The 21812-nt window shown below is 39.5% G+C and overlaps 1 protein-coding gene across 4 annotated transcripts in view; it reads right to left on the bottom strand.

Moving 5' to 3' along the window:
• fbxo38 (F-box protein 38) overlaps nt 1–21812 on the bottom strand; it is a 406136-nt gene that overhangs the window by 288179 nt on the left and 96145 nt on the right. For all 4 annotated transcript variants that reach the window (XM_060927607.1, XM_060927608.1, XM_060927609.1 and 1 more), the window contains exons 2-6: nt 20748–20969; nt 17136–17269; nt 16379–16542; nt 16096–16261; nt 15692–15967 (exon numbers count right to left, since the gene is read on the bottom strand). In XM_060927607.1, coding sequence (XP_060783590.1) covers nt 15692–15967; nt 16096–16261; nt 16379–16542; nt 17136–17269; nt 20748–20878 — 871 coding nt within the window. In that variant the 5' untranslated portion in view covers nt 20879–20969. The remainder of the gene's footprint in view (nt 1–15691; nt 15968–16095; nt 16262–16378; nt 16543–17135; nt 17270–20747; nt 20970–21812) is intronic.

The raw sequence follows: 21812 nt of genomic DNA, 5'->3' as shown, positions 1-21812 counted from the left end.
CAAAATTTAATATTAAATATTTCTGACAGCAAAAAAGTTGTGAACGTAAATTACATCCACTATGTCATGTATGTCCGTTGCCGCGTCAACTGTGTTTACATCCTGGACATGAGTGCAGCCATTACTGCCACCTGTGTTGCCAGATTGGGCGGTTTCCCGCCCAATTTGGGCAGTTTTAAGTGCATTTTGACGGGTTTTGAACATATTTTGGGCTGTAAAACAGCAGCAGTATCTGGCAACATTTTTTTTACTTAATACAAGAAATTAATGGATGCCAACATTTTTGCCAAAATGGTATTTTATTTTCCATTGTTTAGGCAGCTTCAGCATCATACTGAGAGATTCTGTTCAAATTGTTTTTTTTTCTTCTATGAAGCCTGAGCCATTTATTTTATTAGTTTATAATTATTGTTTAATTTAGTCTTCAGGAGAGACTGCCTGCACACAGTACTAGTATTAATAGTTTTTTTTTTTCTTACATGAAAGCTGAGGCATTTATATTATATTTTAAGGTAACTTCATGTTGTGCTGTGAGGTTCTATGCACTTTAACTTTTGAACCAACAGGAGCATTTGGATAAGTAAAGCCTATTTTTCTGCATTTTTGTAGTCCTGGTAATCTTTTATATTGGTAAAGTTGTTTATAGGACCATTTCTCAGTGTCTGTTTTTTTAATCAATAGTTTTTCAGTAATAACTTAATATTTAACATATCACTCAATTTTAAACAACCCCCACGCCTCCCCCATGGCTTGCCCCCATAGTCTCCAAAAATTCTGTGGGAAACACTGGCATGCGTAACAACGCTAATCAAGCTTAAGCTAGACGACTCGCCTCAAATACCTGTCCCGGGTAAATGTTATCCCAATGTTAGATGGCCTGTTCCAAACCATCCCGCCCCATGAAAAATTCGTACTTGCATATCTCTCTCTCTCTCTCTATCTATCCCTGCACGCTTTGCGTGCATTATGTCTGCCGCTGGCAGACATTTTACCATTTTGCACCCTGCTGTAAATTATTTGTACCCTGCTATTCTCCCAAACTTTGAAGCCCCTGTAAGTGGTCCAGAAAAACATTAGCTTATTGAAGAACAGCACATCATCTCTCTTATAGGCATCACTTGAATCAGGCGAGTTGAGAGCAGGGAAACCAAATATCCACAGGCCGGTGATACTCCAGGACCAAGAACTTTGAACGCTGACAAAGTTTAGTTTTTTGAGTCTTAAAGTGCAAATCACGGGTAAATTCAGGATCAAGATCAATGTAATTCTCCTATTTTATATTAAACTTTGGTCAAATATCTATCACATTTTGAATTTTGTGCAATTTTTTTTACCTTGCTCAATACCAGAAAAATTCAGTTGAAATCAAGCCATTTGAGGCGAATTCATCTGCCTCCGAAAAAACTTAGCATTTGGATTTCCCGGCAAACACTGATTTTCGTGACATCACATGCGGGACGCCTCCTCCTGAATCCTACGTCAGTGCTGGTTTGTTTATGAGAAAACAACCTGGTGGTTTTCTGCAAATTTCTTCAACATTATCACGTAATTATTAAAATGGTTAACAGATGTATCGTAAGAGGGTGTAGCAACACCAATCATGATGGGATTAGTAGCCTCGTTTTCCAAAAGACCGGACAATAAGGGAGAAATGGGAGTGCTTCGTGCGAGGCACCCGAAAAAAGCCGAGGACCACGCAGAGCCGAGAAAAAGACCAAGAAAATCAGCAATTAACAAGTTGACTTGTTGACTCAAAGCTCATCGACTTTATTCAGCAGCGAGTTCACATTCCCCATGATAACAGAGGGAATGGCTGGTTTGTAGCGCCGCTGGTTGTCTGCTAGCCTAGCCTTTAGCTTACATACCTGCAAACTCATGAGGGTTGAAAAAGGTGACAAACTACCGGTAACCCCCCGGCCCCCTTAAACAGCGCGCGATCAAGGAAAATAAAGGGAAAAGACAACATTTAAAACAAAGACAAGATTTATTCATTTTTAGCTTTGCAATTTTCAGTTTTGCATCTGACACCTCATTACATTACCATTAAGGAAGGAAAAGTATAAAAAGTAAAAAGTAAAATTTGAATGTCATCTCTCATCTCATTATCTGTAGCCGCTTTATCCTGTTCTACAGGGTCGCAGGTGAGCTGGAGCCTATCCCAGCTGACTATGGGCGAAAGGCGGGGTACACCCTGGACAAGTCGCCAGGTCATCACAGGGCTGACCAGACATGTGGACTCGAGTCATGTGACTTGGACTCGAGTCAGACTCGAGTCACCATTTTGATGACTTGAGACTTGAAATCCCTAGATGAGGAATGACTTGCAACTCGACTCGGACTTGCACGCTGTTGACTCGAGACTTGACTTGGACTTGACAGTTTTAGCTTGCAATGACTTGGCGTATCAGGTACAAATATTCTTCCCCCCCCTCGATTTTGAATCCAAGTACACTCGTTTGAATGCGGTGCAGCTCCTTGTCCTAGGCTACGGCAGCTCAATCCACTAGCACTAGGTGTCACTCAAGCACTTCAACTGGTTCAAATGAAAAAACAAACGGTGATGGGCAACGAGGACGCTGAACATTGATGACGCTGAATGATGAACGGACGGATAAAAACATGATTCCCCGCGTAATTTCCTTTGGATTTAAAGAATACTCCAATACAGATGGCAAACGCATTGCTACGTGCAGAACATGTGGAGCCACAATTTCGGACAGCCAGTCAACCACATCAAACTTCGTTCGTCACCTGAGGCTGCATAAGGAAAAGTAAGTAACAAAGCTAGGCTACAGCTAGCAAGAATCTGTACAGGGTAGTTGGTGGCTAGAAGTGGAATGTGTTAATGTATTAACGCTGTCAAGGATTTGTTTTGCTTTGCTGAATATAAAATAGTGAAATAGATTTTTTTATTGGATTGCTTTTGTGTTCAGTCTAGTGTTAGATTATGTGGGCTAGGCTACCAGTTAACACACATTGGGAAGGCATAGCCAGAAGGTGGTGATTTGGTCAGAGCAGAGAACGTTTACAAGATTGTTATAAAGGCTCTGGTCAGAACGACACAGACTTATGATAAGAACCGGACAGCAAAGGATAAAACGTGAATCAAATAAACAGTTACCCAGGCTGCAAACTAAGTATGTAAAACAGAAGTTCGCTCTTTGCAGTGGGAAAGTCAGTGCTTGTCATGAAAGGCATTTAAACCACTGAGACGAGATGACTAGCAATGCAAGTTAAACCAGGCGTTTAACTGTTTGCTACGTACTGCACCAAGTCGTGGACGCTGTGCCATGTGTGTTATTAGTGCTGGGATTACGTGTCATCAGAGACATTCAATTCTATTCTCTTCCTCTCTCTGGTGTCATGTAGGCAATGTGAATAATGGGCCATTTGGGCTATGTAAAATGTAAGCTCAGCTAGGGCTTATGTGCGATGTCCCCTTAATTGGCATCGACAATGTTTACAGTGCAAACATCGTGATGGACGATGATAGCGGGGGGGATTTTAATACCACGTTATTAAATATATTATTATTATTATTATTATTATTATTATTATTAAAAAAGTATTAGATACTCATCCGAGGCTTTGGCACGTAAAGGAAAAAAAAGCGCTAGGTGATGTGGATATTTGGCCTTGATAACAGATATGTGGTCCAGCTGCAACATGATGCCCTATATGTCAGCTACCGTACATTATGTGGACCGAGAGTGGGCAATGCAGTCCAAATGCCTGCAGACGAGTTTCATGCCAGAGACACATTCAGCGGACAATTTAGAAGACGCATTGCGCGAGACACTTGCCGAATGGAAAATAGAGGAGAAAAAGATCGCCTGTATAACAAGGGGGCGAATATTGTCACAGCCATCAGGCAATTGAAATGGCCGAGGTTAAGTTGTTTCGGGCACAATTTGAACCTGGCCATAACCAACTCGCTTGCGCAACAGAGGGCCAGTACAGACCGAGCGTTTGGAGTTTGCCGAGCAGTCAACACTGCGTTTGCGCACAGCTGGCTTCGGAGAAATGCAAAGCGCAGGTGGAAATGAACCTCCCCGAGCACTCACTGATCACGGTAAGATATTAATCTGCTCTAACAATGAAAGACTAGTATTCAAACTATGAGAAGAAACTACACTTAAGCTATTACTCATTGTTTATTTACACCATATCAATTGAAGATGCGTTTCGGCCTTTAATGCGCACTTGAACGCGCTAATTTTTCCAATTTATTAGTGTTTGAATTATTGCACCAGCTTTTAAAATCATGATTTAATATTGTTTTTTTACTGTCTTTACATTTATCAGAATCACCTTCATTCTTCCATTTGGTTTGACATTATGGCTTAGAGTGGACCATTTTGTGTCTGAAAGTAGGCCTATTTACCAGATTAAAGTTATTTGACTTCTGCCGAAGTCTGCGCTTCACTGCCGTTTGATAAGGTGAAATATTTCCCGACTGAAGTCGTTAATAGTGGCTATTTGTTTGAACAACATGACAAATTTTACATTAAAAGTATAGTGTAGGCTAAAAAATGAAGTCAAAATTTATTATTAGTAGCATACTGTTTGTGTAACCACGTTATGTTCACTAGCACGTCCCTGCACCATAGCCTACGTGAACAAGCGGTAATAGGATATTACTTTATAATGATTTATATAATTATGTATTTATATATATGTTATATAATATATTTATATATTAAACAAAACTAACTAAACTAACAAAAAACTAACTTTTTAGGTTAAATAGGCCCAGATGATACCGTATATGCATGTTTATGACAGGAGGGGGCGTGGTATCACGATGGTGGCTCTCCATCGTGATGGATGACCACCATCGTCGATGGACGATGGCATCGTCTATCGGCACAGCCCTAAGCTCAGCTGACGTTTTATAGCGCAGTACATCCCGACAGATTGGAGTGTAGCCTACTCCGACGCGAAGCATTATCCCACAGTCTTACCCAAACGACAGGGCACACAATGCCTCTACATAGTGTGGCTTTACCAGTGCATTTATTAGTCTCTGGCGAGAAACCAAATTCGCCAAAAGCACGCAACTTGGATCTGGAGGATTCCGCTGAACATTCTGAAATTCACAACAACTGTTTATTCTACTTTATTATACGGCTCTCTAGAATGTTGCCAGGGCTTTATCATCACATTCTGGCCAGAGCCCTAGAGGACTCTGATTCTGGCTACATCGTCACAACGTTCTGTGTTTACTGAGGCTACCGGTATTTTAGCGAGTGTTTAGTGAATGCATTGTGGTCTAGCTAAATTGGGAACATCCTGGCTGGCTTGTATTAAACATTATACTGTGTATAAACAAATATGTTCAGATTAAATGAACTCAGACTTTGATATTGAAAATGATAAAAACATGTTAATGTCTACATGATTAAAACAGAAAACAAGTAGGCCTACTAATTTTACATTTTTTTTTCTTGTTTAGATTTGCAGAATATCTGAAGAACAAGATCATCCCAAGTGAGACAGAGCAGCCGTCCATTTCTAGATTCCTTACTGCAAAAGATAGACAGTACAATGCTACCCACCCACAACAAAAAGCCATCACAAATTCAATACTAACAGATTTGGTCATTGGATGCAACATCCCTCTCTCAGTAGTGGAGAACAGATATTTCCGGAATTTTTTGTCAGTTAGTTGGTCTCTCTCACACACACAAACGTACTCAAGTCACGTTGTATTGTGTTAAAGGCATGTCATGTTGTATGTTGGGACAGTGCCTAACTTCAGAAGGAAAACCATTCTTTGATTCTAAAAGTACACAGATCATCTGTTAGCTTGGACTTTGAGTTTCATGTCTTAAAATGCACATGAAAAGCATTTTTATGTGAAAAATGACATGAATGAAATGAAAAGAAAATGATTTTTGTTACACAGTACCAGTACTAGTTTTGTTTAGAATTTTGTTTTAATTTCTCACTAATTTTCCAATAAAAAATTTAAGGAAATGGTCATACTTTCACTCATTCTCACACCCTTAGCCTCAGATGTACACTGACTCACTCAAACTAAACTCACTGAAAATTTAGGATGCTTTACTAACGTTAACTAACTAATCATTGTCTCCTCTGAGATTCTTTGATTGTCTTGGGGCACAAGCTCTAAAACATTTTAAAATGGAAAAGAATGGGTGTACTGTAGTTACTTATGCTGACTCTATGAATCATTGACATTACATTACATTTAGCAGACATTTTTATCCAAGGTGACTGGAAAAGGAGGACATACACGGCAGTGTGGAGAGGTAATACATTTGTGGTCAAAAATGTGTTGATTGCCTGTAGAATAAATGGTGACTTGTTAGGGACTTGGAAAAAAATGAGACTTGGACTTGGACTCGACTTGGCTTGGGTAGGACTTGGACTTGACTTGGTCAAAAGTGCCTTGACTTGTGACTTGACTCGGACTTGAGTGGTAGGACTTGAGACTTACTTGTGACTTGCACATTAGTGACTTTGTCCCACCTTTGGGGCTGACACAGACACAGACAACCATTCCCACTCACATTCACACCTACGGTCAATTTAGAGTCACCAGTTAACCTAACCTGCATGTCTTTGGACTGGGGGGGAAACCGGAGCACCCGGAGGAAACCCACGCGGACACGGGGAGAACATGCAAACTCCACACAGAAAGGCCCTCGCTGGCCACGGGACTCGAATCCGGACCTTCTTGCTGTGAGGCGACAGCGCTAACCACTACACTACCGTGCCGCCAAAATTTGAATTTAAAAAAGTAATTTTTGAAGTGTGACACTGGAAACTTTCTTCAGCAGACCAGTTTATCATTTTTTAGACCTTTTGGCCCGAACAAGCCGTTCAAGGGCACGTTTATGCTGCTCTGCCATGTGCCTCTTTCGCGCCATGCTATCCTTCTTCACCACCTCTGCCCTATTACCAGCAGCACTGGTAGATGGCTGGACACCAAATTCAGCCCTCCTTTCCTTCAGTGCTGCCAAATTCATGGTGTGAGAGTGTGTGTGAGAGTGAGAGAATCTCTCTCTCTCACTCACACACACACACACACACACACACACACACACACACACACACACACACACACACACACTCACAACTGGTTCTCTGAATACAACCGAGATCAACATGTATTACGTTATAATTTTGACAATCCCACCAATAGTTTCACATAAAAATGATTTCTCTTACCCAAAACACGCGTTTATAGATCCTTATGTTCAACAAAAAATGACTTTATTCAAACTGATTTGACATTTTTTTCTGTTTTGTTTCAGCCCACAGAAACATCTTCCGTGTCGCGCGTTCGGTTCAAACGTAACAGCCCCGCCCCTTGCGTCTTACGTCATAAAAACACGACTCACAGACCACCAAATCACAGGTACCAAAAAAACCACCCTAAAGCCTCTTTAAATCGCACTACTCGTAACACAGCTTTCTCCGCATACTAAAAATGTGTTTCTGTCTCCAGATGTAATATAGAGTTTTGGAAAAAATCAGAAAATATGATTCCGTGAGCTGTTTTCAAGACTCAGTGTCCTGTTCTGCATTGCGTTTGGATGATCTCTGCCATCCTCCTATATACACCCATATTCAAGAAAACCCCGCCTCTATTCAGTTACAATTCGCGGATACTGTCCAGCGTTCTGTAAGACTATTGGCTCGTTGGAATGTCATCCAATCAGAGAGACGTTTGAAGTATGAAGAAGGCGGAAATGGTCTGAATGTGGATGTGAGGAGAAAAGTAGGAGTAGTACTTTGAAGTAGTAGTACATTGAAACCAAATGTTCGGCAACATAGCCTCACGCACCCCCCCCCAAAAAAAACTCTTCGGATCTACACGATTCACACAAGTGACCTATTTTGGGATCAAAACGGCGAATTTCGCCGAAAGGTGACTAGTTTGCAGGTATGAGCTTAGCCCCGGCTTTGCAGCCCCTGGGTTTCCTCCTCAGGTCCGCCGGGATGGGGTGTCGTATCCCAGCTCGTCCCATTGTTTTCAGGGCCAGCAGCTCCTCTCTCAAATAAGGGAGAAAACTGGCTCCTGGCTGCGTGTTAAAGTTAAAAATATCCATGGGATATGAAGGAAAAAAAAAAAAACACCATGTCTTCGTCAGAAGAGCAGAAAAGTAAAAAGGTGGGGAAAAAAGAGGTTTAAAGAGCTAAAAACTACAGAGCTACTGGAGAGGCAGCAGTCTCACACAGCGCCCAAGGTCACATTTTCTTTGCATTTTACTTCACACGTATCAAGGGATATGCATGTCAGGGCTTGAGATCTTGGGACCAGTCAAATACATTAAATGTATATTGAGGTATTTCACCTGACGTCACAGGGTCACGTGACGCCCCGGTGTCCGCCATTTTGAAGGTCAAGCTAGCTAATGTCAACAACATAGTAGCTAGTATGTTACTGTAGCAATGTTTACGTTCAGTCATTTGGATGACTGTTAAAACCTTTCAGTCTCAAGTTTTTCCTTTACTGTACTGTAGAAGCTCAAGCGACAATTCCATATTTCAATGCAAAATCGCTAGCTGCTAAACTTGGTCTACACAGACTGTGCACTGAATCCATGCAAGCTCTCTCAGCTTGCTGGCAGATCTGCACGTGACGTCACAAATCTGGCTCCAGACTCCCTTGGGATTTTTCCAGACGTGTTTTGTTATTTTTTTCTGCTGTAGACAGATGGCCTTGTGCAAAATTACCCTTCTGGATGAGTGTGTAAAGGGATATACTTTCTTATAAATAATAAAATTAAATAAAAAAACAAACAAACAAACAAACAAACAAACAAACAAACAAAAAAAAAACGAAATTGGTACAGGACATGCACTTTAAGCGGCATGGTGGTGTAGTGGTTAGCACTGTCACCTCACAGCAAGAAGGTCCTGGGTTCGAGCCCAGCGGCCAGCGAGGGCGTTTCTGTGTGGAGTTTGCATGTTCTCTGCGTGGGTTTCCTCCGGGTGCTCCAGTTTCCCCCACAGTCCAAAGACATGCATGTTAGGTTAATTGGTGGCTCTAAATTGACAGTAGGTGTGAATGAGAGTGGTGGTTTGTCTCTGTGTGTCAGCCCTGCGATAACCTGGCGACTTGTCCAGGGTGTACCCCACCTCTCACCCATAGTCAGCTGGGATAGGCTCCAGCTTGTCTGCAACCCTGTAGAACAGGATAAGCAGCTACAGATAATGGATGGATGGGTGTAGTCTTAAAGGTCATAGGCAACAGTTTTCAATTTATGCACATTTGAAATTTTATATGTTAAAAAAACTCTAATTTTCTTCTGGTCCCAAGAAGTATTGTTAATAAGTAATAATTAAAATAAAGTTAGCGCGGATCACGGTGAATTTCTGTTCGGCGATTTTCGTGACCACTCTACATGTGACGTCATTCAAGACAAAAAACCGCTTGAGTTGAGTCCACTTCCGTTTACTTACTGTACATTGCCATTCAGCTTGAGTGCAGACGTGCGTTCAGGAATTTCCAAAGAAAAACCATGCCTTATTGTTGTGCAGTGAACTGTAACAATTGGACTGGTTCAGGAAGAAGTTTTTACCTTTTTCCGAGAGAGGAGAAGAGGCAGAGAATGTGGATTGGCTTTTTCTGAAAAAGGAGAAGCGGCGGAGCGAGTGGGTTGGCTTTTTCCAAAAGAGGAGACGAGGCGCAGAGAGTGGGTTGGCTTTTTCCGGAAGAGGAGAGGAGGCGGAGAGAGTGGATTGGCTTTTTCTGGAAGAGGAGACGAGGCAGAGCAAGCGGGTTGGCTTTTTTCGGAAGAGGAGATGAGGCAGAGAGAGTGGATTGTGCACGTGAAGCCAGAGGGTTGGCTTTTTCCGAAAGAGGAGAAGAGGCGGAGAGAGTGGATTGTGTGCATGAAACAAAATCAAGCAGTCAAAGAAGAAACAGACCAGCAATGCTCAAGCAAAAAGGAGACGGTTGGAGGTAAGCATTTTTACTTTTGCTTGCAATTGACAAGTCAAGAATCTTGAGGGATCCTGTACAATCATTGTGGAAATGAGACAAAGGGATATTTCCTCGTTTAGAGTAGGCTATAAGTAGTATAATGCCGGGGATGGCAGGCTAATGTAGCCTACCGGCACATGGTCAAGTAATCGTTACCTATATCCACTAGGAAGGACGGTTTAATTATTCTTCAAAAGGGCTCTTATTCAGTATTACGACAAAAGTCGGAATTTATCATAACTACCAGGATAAATCGTTTGGGCGCGAGTCTTGATGAGGTCCGGGGTCACCGGGATCAGAGTTGGCCGAGTCAATGTCCGATTCCGAGGCCGCACAGTCAAACCAATGAGCCACATTCACCGATTGCTTCGCAACGGCCATAGGTTCATACATGTATGGTTTCACCTCTCGATATTCAATTTGGAGAGTTCCTACTTCAAAATCACTATCGCTTTCAGACATTTTACACAACCTCTCACGACCAAAGTCCATACATGTGTGCTCGGTTCGTAAGTAAACACAGAACTGCTCCCAGTCTGTTCGCCTTAAATGACATCACGACGACTGTCCCCTGGCAGTGAAAGTGCACATAAGTGAGATGTAAACAAACCTTCAGAAATTGGGCAACATAGTATACTTTAACCGTTTTAGTCAATTTTAGGGTGCAAATTAGATACTAGGAAAATTTAATTCACTTTTTGGGTCGTTCTTCTAGACAATAAAGTTGATCTTCTACGTTTCACCTCTGACCATTGCCTATGGCCTTTAAAGGAACAGTCCACTGTACTTCCATAATGAAATATGCTCTTATCTGAATTGAGACGAGCTGCTCCGTACCTGTCCGAGCTTTGCGCGACCTCCCAGTCAGTCAGACGTGCTGTCACTCCTGTTAGCAATGTAGCTAGGCTCAGTATGGCCAATGGTATTTTTTGGGGCTGTAGTTAGATGCGACCAAACTCTTCCGCGTTTTTCCTGTTTACATATGACCAGTGACATGAAACAAAGTTCAGTTACACAAATTGAAACGTAGCGATTTTCTATGCTATGGAAAGTCTGCACTATAATGACAGGCGTACTAACACCTTCTGCGTGCTTCAGCAGCGCATTGATATGGAGCTCAGATATCAATGCGCTGCCGAAACGCGCAGGTGTTAGTACGCCTGTCATTATAGTGCGGACTTTCCATAGCATAGAAAATCGCTACATTTCAATTTGTGTAACTGAACTTGTTTCATGTCACTGGTCATATAAACCTATGTAAACAGGAAAAACGCGGAAGAGTTTGGCCATACTGAGCCTAGCTACATTGCTAACAGGAGTGACAGCGCGTCTGACTGACTGGGAGGTCGCGCAAAGCTCGGAGAGGTACGGAGCAGCTCGTCTCAATTCAGATAAGAGCATATTTCATTATGGAAGTACGGTGGACTGTTTCTTTAAGCTGAGCAACTTGCTTTAGTCTCAATTAAAGGGTACCGGTACAGCCTTTAAACATGATCAATATGAATAATACAAGCCCTAATTATAACACCACACAAGTGTCACCACCTGCACTGCAAAAAATTGAAAACTGAATTTGAGGAGAAAATTAGTTAATAGTAATGAAATTATCTTGCTGCATGGACAGATATTTTTACTTGATAAGACATCTTAGAATAAGTTGGTTGCAATCTAGAGCTAGGCTTAATAATCTCAGAATTTGTGTCTTGTATTCTTCTAATAGGAAATGCTAGATCGTTTAAACTATAAGATACTTTCACTTGCTAAGGTATCATTTTTTGCAGTGTGATTAACGATCACAAGTAGCTTTAAGTGCTTAACTGCCCAAAAGCATGTGAACCTTTTTCATCTAGGCAACCAATATGGCACCCAGGATGTGATGTCAAGTCGTTGATAACCAGTTACCCAAAGTTAAGTGTAACTAATGTAAACATACTTGTTAGCCTGGATTTAGTCAGAAGACAGACAGTTTTCTTCAAGGTCAGTACGGACGGCAGAGAAACCAGATACCTGTATGAACCTCGGATAAAAGGACTATCTGCAGCTGGTAAAAGGATTTAAGCAGTGAATCATCAAATGATTCTAATGATGGAATCAGTGGTGCTTTGCAAATGCAAAGTCAGAAGGGCAGGTCAAAGGGTTTGGCAGCTATCTGGTGCCGATGCGTCAAGTGTACCAACTGGAAAACTGAATGTGTTTGTTGTAAAGAGCACAAACTTTTGTGTGATATAATACAGCTACAGTCACTGAACTGTTTCACAGATAAACCCGGTTTGGAAACGCATGTCGCACACAAGCCTGCATTGGAAATGGCCATGCTAGCCAGGCATGTGAGAGGGCCAGCACCAGATGGAGAATTCACAAATCAGTAAGCAGCCTATTATATATAGAAACTGTGTGCGCACGTGTGTGTGTGCGTGTGTGTGTGTGTGTGTGTGTGTGTGTGTGTGTGTGTCCATACTAACTATAAAGCCTATTTATTGCGTGTGTGAATACAGGTATAGACATGCAATGTGCCACAATAGTTTATATGGTCTAAACATAGGCTAGTGACAGCTCGAAGCCAAGTGTGACTTTATAGCAGAGCAGAGCAAAGCTCCATACTTAAGAGAATATGGTAATGCATACACCTAATTTTTGCTGGCTTTTGCAACCATAGAGTACCCGATCATAAGTGCAAGGCAACGCATCTCAAACGCTTGACCACTGGACAGTGAAATTTGTATCGTTATTTACACAAGATAGATGGGTTTTATCCAACACTTATTTTTAATTTGCTTTTTTAAAAAAATAACGTGGGATTATTTACTAACAAGTTACACTCCTCGGGAGCGTTGCTTTTAGGCAGTGCCTAAATATATATTAGCTTTGAAGGTCTATATTATTTTAGTTAATTGGTTTGCATGGCCCGAATCCCTTTTCTGTGGTTGGTGTTGGAATATTGTTGGCACAGCATAGGGTTTGAGTGTATCACGACCTGTGTAGCCCAAGAGTTCAGCCTGTAAATTCCTTTCAAAGCAATCAGGCTCCAAATGGTCCTCACAAACAGAATTTTTACCAAAGGAGTGTGTTTCTCAAGTGTGACCAGTTTCCAAGTCTTGGAGCCACCACTTGGCAAGTTGTTTACGTTGCTTGGTTGTCCAGAATGGAACACAGAAAAAATGCTAGATGGAGGGTTGTGTGTCAACCAAGGAAAGAATTCTACAGTCATCCACTTTAGTTGTCTTCCATGGTCTTCTAAGCCTTTTGGTGTTGCTGAACTTGCCAGTGCATCCCTTTTTTTTTCCCTTTTTAATTTTATTTTAAAGAATGTAACCAAACTGCTGATTTGGCAACACCTCAGACAAATTACTCCTATCTGACAAGTCGTTTGTTTTGTTCCCCCCAACCAAATGACGGCTGCCTTCACTTCCATCAAAACCTCATTGGAACGCATATTGAGAGTGCCTATGAACAGCTACCAAATTCAGATTCAACACTTGGAATCCACTCCAGACCTTTTATCTCCAATCTGTCATAAAATAATGAGGAAACGGCCCATAACTGGCCATAAAACTGCTCATCAGTCAATTGTCCAATTAATTTTGAGCTTGTGAAAATGAAGGGATTATGTATAAATAGCTCTAACTCCTAAACAGTTCGTGCAATATTTTTGTTAAATGCCTTGAACTCAATTGTCCAAGTTCTACACTTCAGTCACATCTTGATTGCTTCATTTCAAATTCACTGAGGTGTACAGAAGCAAAATTACAAAAACTGTGTCACTGTCCAAATACTTATGGACCTGACATTTGTTAGATAATAATCTCATTACAAGAAATATTTGATTATTTTTTCCTTACTCAAAATATCTTCACTTGCCATCACTTGTTTTCTTATTCTACATTGCAACAAGAGTCCAGCATAGCTTTGGAGGACAGAAAAACTAGCTTGGACTGGAGTCAGACAGCTCCAAAATCATGTGGTATGGCATGTGCATATAGACAAGAGGAGAAAAAAGAAATACAAGTGACATCCTGAAGATATTTACAGCAAATACTATGTCACAGTCATGTCATGACTGTGTTGAAGGTCGTGACATGCTTGTGCATATTTGCATCGGACATCCAGGTGTTAAACAGTGTCTGTGGCATTGAAAGTGGATGAAATGGGAATAAGATGATCTTGCTGGTCATCTTTCCAGCACAACAAATAGGACTTGGTGGCCAAGTTGCAGAACTCTGTGCAACATGGCCAGAATCACTAGGAGAAATGTCTATGATAGACACCAAGGCCAGTCACAGGCCAGCGTGTCCCATCCCAGTAGAGGCAGAAATTATTCCTTGATCTGGCAAAAATGACATTTGTTTATCCAGCAAGACAGCACCCAAAAGAGTCTGCTAAAATCATGACAACGGAGGGAATGAACATGAACAGCACTGAAGCCAGAAACTGCACTGAAATAAACAAATGTGTTTGGAAAAAGCATCACTTATGAGAAAGCAAGTAAATCTTGAAAAGACATCACTGATACTGTGGCAATTTACCTGGTCAAGGATATAATACCCATCAAAAGTCAAATAACAGCGTTTTAAGTGACAAAACTTATCGTGGCTTATCCTTACAATTTACTGAGTCACAAATTTTTTTCTAAAACCAACATTCATCCGCTAGACAAAGAACACTAATAGAAGTGCAAAAAGAAAAATAATTAAACAAAAACAGATTGTTTTAAAAATATTAAAATTTAAACCAACTCAGCAAATGTATTCAGACGTTAAAAATATTTCTACAACAGTTAGTTTCTATCCACTGATTTGATTGGTCAAGTGCCATTCCAAGAGGGCTGACATTCAGTATAAATGGGATATTTCACCAGTTGTATTTACTCTATAAAATTCCAATTCTAGCAACAGTTTGAGACATTGAAACTGTTACTACGCTTACTATGGGATGTCAGTCAGCCCGCGTGTTGCATGGCAACATGCAAAGCTTTGTAGAGCTGTCGCTTCTTTGACAAATACTGTCATTTCATTTGATGGAGCAAAAATAAAATATAATGGTTATACATCTGAATTGTCAGTTACTTGATATTACTTTCTTAGTAATAGAACTGTTGTATAAAAGCAATATCACACTCAAGTTTTAACCATCAGTATGGCTTTGATTACCTGCAGTCTCAAGTCCTTGACCGAATTATTGCCATGCCCCTATTCACTATAACACTCTTGCTTGTGTGCTAATGCTTAATTAAATATTTCACTCACCTTTCCATGTACTGCACTTTTAAATTCTCAATACATTAGCAGAGGTAATATATTTAACATTTTTAAATATAGTGTCCACGCTGACTCGTTTTCATTACAGACATAATTTTCTTGAGAAGTGTACTTTGTTAAAATTTGTTGGAAAAGGACTTTGACCTAAAGTGTCCTATTCTTTTAAAGGTATATTTACTTACAGAGCTATATTTTTTAATCAGTAGGGAAATTTGTTTGGTTGCTCTGTTCAATAACTTTGCACAATAGTCACAACAGCACAAAAAACATGGGGGAGAAAAAAAAAAAAAAGATTGTGATCCAGTCTGAAAAACTGTATTTGTCATATTGTCCACTCCTCCAACATTACTACAGCATATTGTATATGAACTAAGTGACACAAATACACACCAAGAAGTTAAGCTTTCACTGCTTTCAACTGTCAGGATAGGAACAGATAAACAAGACAGAACAGTTGATAGGCAGTTGTCCTCACCTGACCTCCAGCTGTCCTCCACCACATGTTGTATCAGTCCTCCTAAGAAAGGAACCCTCACAAGTTCTAGATGCTCCAAATTGCGTGCAGAGGCCAAACCTGTCACCAGTGGTACATACTTCAAGGAGTTGGTGGGACCAGCACAGTTCCTCATGACAAACGTGCGCAGGCTCACGCACAAAAAATCCTTGAACGGCTGAGGTTTTGTCAGACGAACCCACTTCAGATACAAGTGTCTGAGCATAGACACACAAGGAATTTCTGGGACATTGACCCCTGAGGAATTAAATTATTTTAGCACATTCATAGAACCAGTTATTATTTTGGTTTTACCCAGCAAGGCATCATTGCCTGCAAAACCATTACAATATTATGTAGTGAAATTGTAACAGTTTTATCCCTACCAACAAGATGAAGGGTCTGAATTTTAGCTGCAGCTGGAATTGTAAGTTTGTTTTCCGGAGGGATAGGAAATGCCCCATTGCGGTTCCTGAATTTTCCAACGATGTGAACCTGAGGCATGTAGTTCCATATTGCTTCCACCAGCTCCAAATGAGAGGTCTCAACACCCTTTAATTAAAAAAATAATAATAAAATTAATTAATTAATTAATTTGAGCAAACAAAAAGGCATATGGGGGGGAGAAGCAACTAATCATTTTCATTTACTTGAATGTCCTGCACTCACCAAAAGACGAGGACAAGCCTGAAGAGCCTCCAAAACACCAGGAATACTGAAAGCTTCATATCCCCTGACCCTTCTACGCTCTAAATAACGTGGGTGCAAACCATACAACTGCTCCAAATCTGGCATCTTCTTCAGAAGTGTGAGGAAATTTGTGTCTGTAAATCCTACATGAAATGCACACACCATAAAAAGTTTTAGAACTGGATTATTTTTTGGGTTGCTCAATATGCCCTGATCAATAGTCCATCTGAAAAATCACATCAGACTTGCACATAAATGGACACAAATATGCTGAGAATGGCAACCTGACCAACACACGGACATCTACAAACCTGAACACATGTGCTCCTAATTAAGTAACTGCCAATTCCTATCGAATGTGCTACCAGTCTGGAAGGGCAAAGGGAAGAACGTGTTTCCATTTAGATGAATCAAACCAGCCACTTTACCGTAACTGCTGTCATTGCAATGTCACAAGGCAATTGAACAAATTCCCCCTTCTACATACAGCAATTCCCGACACCCAATACTGGTAGAATCTGAACAGAGGGGAGCAGGGCCAATTACAGGATCTTGGATTTCTGAAAATGGATGGCAATAGCATCATCGGATCTCAGTAAGCACTAAAACTGCTGTGTCCACTGGGAGCCGTGCATGAAATACACATGAAACCATGTTCATTAGATGATCAATAATGATCATTACAAAACAAATTATGCTTATAAGCCAACCACCTGGCATAATAAGCTCTACTAACCTGAAGGCATGTACTCCCACCACCGGCTAGCACACAGGTCCACCATTTTCACCACTCGCAAATACAGAGTTACTGCCTCTTGTAGCTTTCTTGATAGACATTCCATGCACATAATGTCTGGCATAGGCAGATAGCTTCAGAGAGGAGAAAATTTATATAGAAGGCTGGAATCCACAGACATGCATACATACATACATACATACATGCACGCACACATACAGTGTTTTACTGGGAAATACACTACTCGTATTTTTCATACCAGCTACATCCGAGACATAGACAACCAAACCCATGACACAAATCTCGATGTCACTCATGAGGAAATCAAAGAACTGTTCTGATAAATTGATACTTTGTTTGTGAATGTGTCTATATAATAAAAAGAATATCACATGTTTGCTTGAAGACATGAAGTGTATCTTGTCATATTGAAAACCTCAAATTTTCCTACAAAATACATTGCGGATCTGAGTGACATTTTCGGATATTTCACTCCAGTGACGTCACTCCCAGTGTTTTGCCACTGACTAGACACGCCTTGTCAAAATGAAGAACCAGTTCAAAATTAAAATTCTTTTAATTAACTTGCATATTTTTTGGGGGGGGATGTGTCCATATAATCTAAAGAACATTACATGGTGGTGCAACAATATGAAGTTTTTCTTCTCATGTTGAAAACATTTTCACAGAATCACTTTGGTTACTCGTGATACATACATTCACCACTCAAAGATAAAGTTCATATCTTTGATGATGAAAGAAATACAGATAAAACTAAATCTTTGATGTGAATATTCAGAATTTGGCAAAAATTCTGCAAATTTGTGGAAAAATGGCGGCTTGATCTGGGACATGATAAATGGTTGACATCACATTCCCTTAAAAAGGTTGTAGTCCACTGAAAAGTCTACAGTTATCACTAATTGTATTTTAAGTTGTAACTTTATACACCTACGAATTGGTGCGCTCACAGAATAATCATAACTGTAATAAAACATCATGCAAAATATTTGATCACCGTTGTCACTCCATTTTCCACATAACCAAAACCAATACGATCGTGTGTTTTGATCTAAACGGAAAGCCTTAGGGTCAAGGTCACTACCTCACCAAAAGCAGCAACTTAAAATCACTACACCATATAAAAATTTAGTTATAAATCTGCGATTTTGTTTTTTTAAAACGAAAGCTGAAAAGTTAGGTATAGAATATGTTTCTTACAGAATATGTTACAATGGTAGCTGGTCTTGTATGAATTTCTGAGCTATAAAATGAGTTGTGGTCTATTTTTTATCGTAGTGTGTTATTTGTGTGCAGAGAAGGACACACATTAACAATTTGCACATGTAGAATGGAATTTTCCACTCCAACAGTTAGAAGATGATCATGCTTCCATTTGCGGTCTTTCTGTTACACGGGTGATCTGTTCAGACGTCATCACTGAAAAGGTAAGTTGACAGTTTTATTTTTAGGTCTTGCAGTACAAGGCAATAGAATGTTTCTTTTTCATCTTACTTTCATATTTCGTAGTGTTTGTGTATTTTTGGGCAATATTTTGCAACCATGGTCAATTTAGATCGAACTTTTGATAGAATCTATGGCCAGTCATTTTGTCACGATGATGGATTTGAACATTTGGTCATAATGGGCCACATTATCAGCTTAGTTCTAAGCATTTCATATTGAATAACTTTGACATTAATATTTGATGATCATCAGGCCTAGCTGTGAAGAATTGATATTATTTATGAGGAATTAGAGAATTTAACATTTTTCACAATTTCGTAATACGGAAACGGCCACATGTAATCGTTTATTACAATAGTGAGCTTTTAAATCATAAAATGGGAACAAGAATTATTTTATTACAATAAGGTGGCCGACCGTTTCATTTCCTTTCAGAAGTGATAATAATAATGGACAGAGCTGAGAACTTGATGTGATTTGTGAGAAATAACGGAATTAATGATTTTATCTCACGTTCGTAACGAAGTGGTCAGCTGTCTGAGATCATGCTTCCTTATTACGAGAGTGAACTTGTAACCATAAAGAGTTAATGAGAATTTTTTTTGAAATATGTCGCTAATTGTTTCAGTTCCTCACAGAAATGACAATTGCAAAGTCAGCTGAGAAGAATTGATATTGTGAGCAACTGTGGAATTAACGATTTTATCTTACGTTTGTAACACGGAAGTGGTCGGCTGTCGGTGCCTCCTTGTATTTAAAGCCCCTCTTTCACAGATTATAGGCGAAACTGAAATTTCATATCAAGGAAAAATTACATATATTTATTCTACATCTCAGTAGTTCTTTGTATGTAATTGATCAGGATGAGAAAATGAATCATTTTGATGGTATGCATTATCGAAAGGGTCATTTTTAACAGTATCACTGATACTGCTTATATTTCACTGTCATTTTGCAAACAGTCCTATTTTGCCATATCAAATACCCAAAATGTATCATATTATTCATATTTAAGTGAATAATCAATTCAGTCATCATAACTTGGCATTTTTAACCCAAGCAATCAAAAAGAGGAAATTTATTCAATATTTTCACTCATCTGTGAAGGAGGGGCTTTAATTCGTCATGATGTAGTTAATATGCAAATCAATTTTACAAAAGCATTTGAATTATAATCAAAATATAATTTAACTTTAAGTTGTGAGAAAGATTACATTTTAATGCAGTGTATAAATCTGCAACTTGTTCAGATGTGATAAGTAATATCTTTCACTGTAAAAAGAAACTAGTAAAGAAAAAAATGTGTTTCCATGTTACGTTAGTGATGGAAAACGCAAATAATTGAATAAATCAATGGGATATTGTGTGACAGTTTCAAACTTTTGTCTGTGTATTACTATTATGCTAATTGATAATTTAGTACAAAATAACTATAGAATATAGTTTCTGAGAGACCAGTTTCTGAGACGGCTGGTCTCTCATTTGGGACATTATGGTCAAAAAATAAATTTTCTAATTTTACTTTTTTTTTTTTTTTTTTGCATCTACCTAACACTCAATGTTTCTTTCGTCATGTTTAATAAGAATAAAGATAGCATCTTGCTTTATCTGGCCTCCACTGTAGAAAATTTTTTTGATTACAATTCAAATGCTTTTGTAAAATTGATTTACATATAAAATAACTACATCATGAAGAATTAAAGCCCCTCCTTCACAGATGAGTGAAAATACTGAATAAATTCCTCTTTTTGATTGCTTGGGTTAAAAAAGTCAAATTATGATGACTGAATTGATTATTCACTTAAATATGAATAATATGATACATTTTGGGTATTTGATATTACGTTAGTGAAGAAAAAAATCTTTTCAAGCAAACTATAAGTTTGCTATGAGTTGTTGAAGGGAAATAATCAAAAATTCAGTCCCACAAAATACAACTGAAATTAGCAAGCCCTTTTTCAGGTTAGTCTGACTGAAACATGCAATCTGCACCCAATTTTTATATGTAATTTGCTCCAAGCTCTGTGATGGATGGTGTGAACATTCTTTTCTCAAGCTCACAACTGTAATTATTTACAATCAGAAAGATACTGCACTGTTGATGATCAGAGTTAACAAGTGGTATAATATGTATACAGTACTTACCGAAATATATGGCAGAGCACCTCGTGTGAAAGCTCATTTATGTAATCTTTTGGTTCCTCTTTTTGCAAAGAAGTGCAATGTGTTCCTCCAACCATACTTGTCTTGGTGGATTTTCGCCTGGGGCCCATCATGTCTTGGATCGTGTTGCAGTCAGTCAAGAATGGCAATCTACTCAATCCATCAAATGCAGGCTTCTTTAGGCATTAGCATCTACTATGGTTTCTATGAGAAAATAACACAAAATACAAATCAAATAATTTTAAAGGAACAATGAAGAGACATGGATCATACAACACCACATTTGTATGAATAAATTTTAACTGAAACAGCAGAGAGTAGTGCTGTGGCATTTAAGCTCTGTGACCTTATCACTACCTCATAAAATTGTTTGTCTATTTGTTTGCATTCGTAAATTTGACTATTTTATGAAAATCAAGCTTAGTGACCTGTAACTAGTCAATGAAACTAGTAATGGAAAAAGTTTCATGTAAATAGCTTCCATTCACATATACACAAACCATCAGCATTTTTTTTGGGGGGGGGGGTGTAACTCATTTATCTCCATGACTCTTGCCTTTCGATATATTGCTGTCAAGAAGCATGCTGGCATTCTGGAACGAGAGGTGTGATGTCTAACAGCATCAGCGTCTCATGTACAAATACCCCAAGCTTCCTGACACTGCTTTCAAAACACAGTAGCAGGTGAACTGAATGTTGAGGAGCTTGTGTTAGCCATGCACTTTTACAGTGCCCTCCTTGATTACTGGCACTCCTTGTCAAGACCCGTAAAAAGGGCTGGGGGGGGGGGGGGGGGGGGGGGGACCACAAACAAACAAAAAAACCTTTTGGTTTAGTAGCTTCATCCCACACTGAAAAAAGGAGAAAATTCCATCTTTAATTGAAATAAATTTAGTCAGATAATTTAGATGTCAGGAGCTTCCATGGAGCCAACATCAGTACCACTCATCACCTTGTTAAAAGTAAAATATGTCTGAAACTTTCTAGCCAAAGAAAGGAAAGCACAGCCCCTTTGCCTAGCTTGGATCTGCTCAGGACAAGCAAGAA

This window comes from Neoarius graeffei, chromosome 8 (assembly GCF_027579695.1).
Source record: "Neoarius graeffei isolate fNeoGra1 chromosome 8, fNeoGra1.pri, whole genome shotgun sequence".
Taxonomy (NCBI): domain Eukaryota; kingdom Metazoa; phylum Chordata; class Actinopteri; order Siluriformes; family Ariidae; genus Neoarius; species Neoarius graeffei.
This window is presented reverse-complemented; position numbering and strand designations above follow the sequence as displayed.